The 7,845-nt window shown below is 45.5% G+C and overlaps 1 protein-coding gene and 1 long non-coding RNA gene across 2 annotated transcripts in view; both read left to right on the top strand.

Moving 5' to 3' along the window:
- The window catches only part of LOC139029192 (uncharacterized), a 1,029,896-nt gene that overhangs the window by 273,760 nt on the left and 748,291 nt on the right, over positions 1–7,845 (top strand). The window lies entirely within an intron of this gene.
- LOC111978019 (neurexin-1a-like) overlaps positions 1–7,845 on the top strand; it is a 347,413-nt gene that overhangs the window by 61,850 nt on the left and 277,718 nt on the right. Inside the window, exons 2-3 of the mRNA XM_070448207.1 lie at positions 4,464–4,481; positions 7,156–7,185. Of these exons, the coding sequence (XP_070304308.1) occupies positions 4,464–4,481; positions 7,156–7,185 (48 nt within the window). The remainder of the gene's footprint in view (positions 1–4,463; positions 4,482–7,155; positions 7,186–7,845) is intronic.

Consider the following 7,845-nt stretch of genomic DNA (forward strand, 5'->3'; position numbering starts at 1 on the left):
ATATATTTATGTTAGATCACCACCAAATCCAAAAAACACACAGCATTTTCCCAGCCAAGATAGTCACACAAAAACAGAAATAGAGATAAAATGGAATCACTACCTTTGATAATCTTTATCAGATGACACTCATAGGACATCATGTTACACAATACATTTATGTTTTGTTCGATAATGTGCATATTTATATCCACAAATCTCGGTTTACATTGGCGCCATGTTCAGAAATGCCTCAAAATATCCGGGTAATTACAGAGCCACGTCAAATACAGAAATACTCATCATAAACTTTATGAAAGAAACATGTTTTACATATAATTAAAGATCACTTGTTCTTAATGCAACCGCTGTGTCAGATTTAAAAAAAAAAACTTTAGTAAAAGCACACCATGCAATAATCTGAGACGGCACTCAGATTAACAAAATTTCTCCGCCATGTTGGAGTCAACAGAAAATACGAATTACATCATAAATATTCCCTTACCTTTGATTATCTTCATCAGAATGCAATGCCAGGAATCCTATTTCCACAATAAATTGTTTTTTTGTTCGATAATGTCCATCACTTATGTCCAATTAGCAACTTTAGCTAGCATGTGTAGTACACGTGTCCAAACGCTGGGCGCAGATGCAAGGGCAAACGTGGAACAAAAATTCAAAGTTATATTACTAGTCGAAATAAACTGTTCTGCCAGCGCCGTCTGAGCTGCCTGCCTTCACCAGCTCCGCTGGAGCTGCCTGCCTGCCCAGCGCCATTCTGAGCTGGCCCTTGCCTGCCCACACGTCCATTCTTGAGCTGACCTGGCATCTGCCCAGCGCCGTCTGAGCGCCTGCCTGCCCAGCGCCCGTTTCTGAGCTGCCTGCCTGCCCAGCCGCCGGCTGAGCTTTGCCTGCCGCCAGCGCCGTCGAGCTGCCGCTGCCCCAGCGCCGTCTGACGCTGCCTCCTGCCAGCGCCGTCTGGAGCTGCCTGCCTGCCCAGCGCCGTCTGAGCTGCCTGCCTGCCCAGCGGCCGTCTGAGCTTGCCTGCCTGGCCCCAGCGCCGTCTGAGCTGCCTGGCCTGCCCAGCGCCGTACTGAGCTGCCTGCCTGCCCCAGCGCCGTCTGAGCTTGGCCTGCCTGCCCCAGCGCCGTCTGAGCGCCTGCCTGCCCAGCCCATCTGAAGCCTCCGTTCTGGCCCAGCGCCCGTCTGCAGCCATCCGTCTGCCCAGCGCACGCAGAGCCGCCAGTCTTGTCCCGAGGCCGTTCAGAGCCTGCCCGTCTGTCCCGAAGCCGTTCAGAAGCCGTCCGTCCAGTCAGAGCCGCTTAGAGCCGTCCGTCGAGCAGACCGCTAGACCGTCCGTCAGTCAGGACCGCTAGAGCCGTCCGTCCAGTTCAGAGCTGCCAGAGCCGCCAGCCAGCTAGGACTGCCAGCAGCCGCCAGCCAGTCAGGGAGGCTGCCGAGCCGCCAGCCAGTCAGGAGCTGCGCAGCCGCCAGCCAGTTCAGGATCTGAACAGAGCCGCCAGCCAGTCAGGAAGCTGTCCAGCAGCCCCAGCCAGTCAGAGCTGCCAGAGCCGCCAGCCAGTCAGGGGAGCTGCCAGAGCCGCCAGTTAGCAGGAGCGCCAGAGCTGCCCCCAGTCCAATGAGCTTGCCTCCCAGTCATGACGGCCCTCCAGTATGCAGCTGCCCTCCAAGTCCATGAGCTGCCTCCAGTCATGAGCTGCCCTCCAGTCATGGCAGCTGCCTTCCAGTCATGAGCTGCCCCCAGTCATTGAGCTGTCCCTCCAGTCATGAGCTGCCCCTCAGCCCGGAGCTGCCCCTCAGCCCGGAGCTGCCCCTCAGATCCGGAGCTGCCCTTAGCCGAGCTGCCCTATTAGTCCGGAGTTCCTCTCTGTCCGGAGCTGCCCTCAGTCCGAGCTGCCCCTCTGTCCTGAGCTACCTCTCTGTCCTGAGCTACCTCTTCTGTCCTGAGCTACCTCTCTGTCCTAGCTTACCTCTCTGTCCTGAGCTAACCTCCGTGTTCTGAGCTACCTTTCTGTCTGAGCTTACCCCGCCTGAGCTGTTCTCCTCCAATTTAGTGGGGACCTGGTGAGGGATTCCTAGACCAACGCGGGGGCGAGGTTGCCACTCAAAGGGGACACTAAGGAGGGGGACAAAGGACAATGGTGGAGTGGTGCCTCGTCCTGCCGCCGGAAGCCGCCACCTGCGAGACCAGATGCCCACCCGACCCCCCCGAGTTTTAGGGGTGCGGCGGAGCCGACCCAGGAGGGGTACTGTCACTCCTTCAAACTTAGTAGAGAATCAATCTTCAGGATGTTGTTATCATATATATTCAATAACGTTCCAACCGGAGCATTGCCATTTCATGACTAGCGCACGTGACCAGGAACTAGCATTCTGCCAGACCACTGACTCAAATATCTCCCATCCGGGCCCACATCACACTAGAGTCTTCATTCCGCGTTTCTACAGACTGTTGACATCTAGTGGAAGGCGTAGGAAGTGCAAACAGATCCATATATTACAGGGAATTGAATAGGCGATGACTTTCACATCGACCCTTCTCAGAATTCTTACCTGTTTGGAAGTTTGCCCCCATATGAGTTTGCTTTACTCACAGACATAATTCAAACAGTTTTAGAAACTTCAGAGTGTTCTTCATCTAGTATTATATATATGCATATTTATTATTATGGGACAGAGTAGAGGCAGTGTCTCATTGGGCAACCTATCATCCAAAAGTGAAAATGCTGCACCTATCCAAATTAAAACATTATACAGATGTATTGTAGAATATGAGGCTTGATAATGTGTAAAGATCTAAATGGGCTTAGATATTTGTGATTCTCTAACAGGCATTAGTTGTCTCTAACAGGCATTAGTTATCTCTAACAGGCCGTAGTTGTCTCTAAAAGSRATTAGTTATCTCTAACGGGCATTCGTTATCTCTAACAGGCAGTAGTTATCTCTTACAGGCAGTAGTTTCCCTTATTTACTCATTTAAACTTCTAACACTTACATGCCATGTTGATGAGAAATGTTGACTGACATGTTGTTCTGTTTTAGGTGGCTCATGTGATTCTACATCCTCTCTGTTCAATATTTATTGCATGTTTTATTATAACACATACATTATCCAAATGTAATGCTATACTTTCTGAAATATAATGTTCCTCACTAGAGGCAAGGCCATGACAGTTTGGGCACCTATTTTGCCATCATTTTGGCAAGACGTGACAACTTTTTCGGTCTTGGTACTGTTTTTAGACCACACATGAATGGATATGTTCCTTATTCCTTATCACCATGTCACAAATCTCAATTTCACTGCGAGGTGATTCTCCCTTCAAGGACCTAATCTCTGCTCACTACTGATTATTTATGAGTTATTAGAACATGAGGTCACTTAAATTATGTTAAAGTCCAGACCTGATGCCACTCAACCCTCTCTCTGCCACTTTATGAAAGTCCAGACACACACTCCCTCTCTTTCAGCAGTCCCCACCATAAACAGTTACTGCACATCTGGCAAAAATGTATTATTGCATTTGCCAATTTTCAGTTTATGCCTTTAAAATAAATAAAGACTGATATTCCAAAATATATATATAGCATTCTCTGCTGACGAACACCGCACCATATCTCCCCATTTCACTGTCACTGAATACTGCATGTCTCCTATTCAAAACCCCTTCACACCTTATTTCTTATCCTTTTGTAGCTTACGCCAATACATTTGCTAACTCATGTTGTTTCCTCCCACTTGAATTTAATCCTGTAACCAATAATTTGTTACAGTAGACAGGCTAGTAAATGGGATTGAAAGAGTACATGCACATTTGGCACCGTGCTAACAAACTAACAACAGACACGCTAACAACAAGCTAGCAGACAAACTTACAACAAGCTACTGTAGCAGACTAGCTAACAACAGCTAGCAGACAAGCTAACAACAAGCTAGCAGACACACTAACAACAAGCAAGCAGAAAGCTAACAGCAAGCTAGCAGACAAGCTAACAACAAAGCAAACATAAAGCCATCCAGAGGGGGCATAGTAATCCACTCAAGGTTTAAACAAGCTAATAGTTTTTACAAATATAGCTGTGTCTTGTATCCCAGGTAGGCATATGATCAAAGACTTTTGATGTCATATATCACAAAACAGGATCCAGAAATGAAGACAGACACACTTTTATAGCCTATAAGTAGATTACAAAGAGTAGTAACTCATATAGTTGAACAGATATTGAACAAACAAAWGTCCTCTGCAGCATTGAAACCCCTCCAGTTAGTAGGGCTTCTGAATCACCGAGACCTCCCCTCTGCAGGGGTTGTCGATGAAGTACAAAGTAGGACACTTTGCATGTGATGTGTGTTGCCTTGCATGATTACGACATGCAACGGCCCTGTACCAGTCTGCATGCTGCTTAACGAATGTCTTCCTTTTCCTCTTTCTCCTTCCGCCCAATCGTCCGTTTGCTTGCAGAAGACAACCGTGTTGAAGGTGGGTATTCAATTTTCTCTTTTCTTTGTCATGGTTTTTATCATCTTTCCTCTGTGATTTATTCACTGAAACCATGCTGTGGTTCTCATGGCTTAAATCACTCCTAACATACTGTATGTCATGGGGAAGTGGTTTTAAAATGTGCTACTGAAATGGTGTTAAAATGTGCTACTGAAATGGTAAGTCGGCTCCATATGTTTTTCTCATTTGCGGTTCTGGGTAGATGTTGTTGCAAAATGTGATCGGTCATTGGTTCAGGGGAAACGCCTGGTTTGGGATAATGAAATGATGCTTTGGAAAAGTTAGCTGTTCTTAACTACACTCTTTATCATGATCCTGATGACAAAATGTGGAACATTCACTTATGTTGATGTAGTTTTTACTATTCTTGAAATCTCCCATAGATGTTAATGTTAATGAATATCAGTGAAAGTTTTGGCAAAAGTTGAGCTAAGTACAGTGCCTTTCGGAAAGTATTCAGACACCTTGACTTTTCCCCAAGACTTCAGACTTATTCTAAAATGGATTAAATAAAAACAAATCCTGAGCAATCTACACACAATACTCCATAATGAGAAYGTGAAAACAGGTTTTTAGAAATTTTACCAAATATATAAAACTTTGGAAACTGAAATAACTTGTTTAAATAAGTAGTCAGACCCATTGATATGAGATTCAAAATTGAGCTCAGGTTCATCCTGTTTCCATTGATCATCCTAGAGATGATTCTACTTGATTGGAGTCCACCTGTGGTAAATCCAATTGATTGGACAAAATTTGGAAAGGCACACACCTGTCTATATAAGGTCCCACAGTTGACAGTGCATGTCACAGCAAAAAACCAAGCCATGAGGTTGAAGGAATTGTCTGTAGAGCTCCGAGACAGGATTGTGTCGACGAACAGATACGGGGAAAAGTACAAACAAAATTCTGCAGCATTGAAGGTCTCCAAGAACATAGTGCCCACCATCATTCTTAAATGGAAGAAGTTTGGAATCTCTATGATTCTTCCGAGAGCTGGCCGCCCGGCCAAACTGATCAATTGGGAGAGAAGAGCCTTGGTCAGGGAGGTGACCAAGAACCCGATGGTCACTTTGACAGAGCTCTAGAGTTATGGTAGAGGGATGTGGGGATGTTTTTCAGTGGCAGGGACTAGGAGGCAAAGATGAACAGAGCAAAGTACAGAGTGATCCTTAATAAAGACCTGCTCCAGAGCTCTCAGGACCTCAGACTGGGGCGAAGGTTCACCTTCCAACAGGGCAACGACCCAAAGCACACAGCCAAGACAAAGCAGGAGTGGCTTTGGGACAAGTTTCTGAATGCCCTTGAGTGGCCAAGCCAGACCCTGAACTTGAACCCGATCTAACATCTCTGGAGAGACCTGAAAATAGCTGTGCCGCGTCGCTCCCCATCAAACCTGACAGAGCTTGAGAGGATCTGCAGAGAAGAATGGAAGAAACTCCAAATACAGGTGTGCCAAGCTTGTAGCGTCAAACCCAAGAAGAATCAAGTCTGTAGTCGCTGCCAAATGTGCTTCAAAGTACTGAGTAAAAGGTTTGAATACTTATGTAAATGAATACTTATGAATACATATGTCAATTTCAGTCTTTTTATTATAAATTAGCGTTGTGTGTAGATTAATGAGGGGAAAAAATGATTTAATCAATTTCAGAATTAGGCTGTATTGTAACAAAATGTGGAAAAAAGTCAAGGGGTCTGAACACTTTCTGAAGGCTATGTATGTTAAGATGTGGATAAGTATTTAGGCTACCACTACACTGTCGAACTATGCCTTGGATCTGCCACTGGTTTGATCAAATATGTTTTTTTCAGGTTAATGTTGATACACTACATGACATAAGTTAATGGTTTGGAAGGGATAGGACAAACATTTTATGGTTTCGGCAAGCTGCGTGCAGTAGGCAATAGTCTGTTCCCATTTACAAGGAGATAGTAGTGTCATAGTGAACAACTGGATACAACTTTAAAGAACAAACTCTGAACTAGTGTCTTTCATCTTTGCATTAAGGAGGGGAAAATGACCAGACCCTGCCCAATCAAATAGCTTTATATTACTGATAATATTATTATGCAAATACTCTGTTTGGATCTTTGAAAGTGAACTTAGAAAAATGTGGATCCATTGTCAGAGATTCACATCGCAAAACCTTGTTAAAGTCAGGCTTTAGGGGTAGGTAGGTACAGCAGGTGGACCTGGTTGAGCATTCTGAGAGGATGTTCATCTTGGACAAACGGAACCTCAACTAACCCACAATTATTACTGTTAATTTAACTCTAGTAAGTCTGACTGATGACGCGTTGCAACCTCTCTCTTGGTTGGAAACATGCTCATCACCCTAACCCAACCTTGTCTGACTGTACCCTATCCTCACTCTCCGTCCCCCTTCGCCCCTACCCTGACTCCCCAACAGCTCCCAAAATACCACAGGCATCTACCAGACACAGATGCCTGTCTGTCAGTTTGACCTACAGTAGGTTATGTCCCAAATGACACCCTATTCCCAATATAGTGCACTACTTTGACAAGGGCTCATAGGACTCTGGTCATTCAGTAGTGGTCTATAAAGAGAATATGGTGCTATTTGGGAGGCAGCCCTAGCCTTTTCCGTGATCCCCTGTTTCTCTGCTGACTTTGCTCTTGTTTTCCTTTAAGGTCTGGCACACTTGATGATGGGCGACCAAGGTATGGGCTCTGTTCCTTTGGTCCCTCCCCCCTTGTGCTCCATACAAATACTTATTTTGCTGCTTCTCTTGCTGCTGGCTGGGGTACTCTGGGCTTTTAAAACTGCTTTTCAGATCTGCTTTGCAACAGTGAATGGTTTGGTTTGTTCATCCAACCGTTTGGTCTTGATCCCTCCCCTCTCTCCAATCATCATCTCAAATCAGCACATACTTTTCTTGCCAGCATGTTTCAAACTCATCTTCATTCTCATTGGCTGGCTGTTTCATCATGCCATCATACTGTGATTCATTTCAAGGTGATGATAAAAACCAAAATAAAACATGCTGAAGATAATGCATGATTGTGCTGTAGCTACTATAGGACATCAGACCCCCTCTATATTACCCTTGTTGCTGGAATGCTTTAGCAGTCAGACAGTGAGCCACAGTGAGTTAGATGTTTGAAAACCTCGCTTCAATTGCCAAGGCAGTCTTTCTCTGCATCCCAAATGGCACCCTATTCCCTATGTAGTGCACTACTGTTAACTAAGGCCCAGAGTGCCATTTAGGAAACTTCCCCTGACTCATCTTCTCCACAGCAGTCTGGTTGATGCTCATCTCCCAGCATGCAGTACTCAGTCTGAGCCGGAAATGAAATATTGCTCACTTGTACCAACCCCCC

This window comes from Salvelinus sp. IW2-2015, linkage group LG18 (genome assembly GCF_002910315.2).
Source record: "Salvelinus sp. IW2-2015 linkage group LG18, ASM291031v2, whole genome shotgun sequence".
NCBI lineage: Eukaryota > Metazoa > Chordata > Actinopteri > Salmoniformes > Salmonidae > Salvelinus > Salvelinus sp. IW2-2015.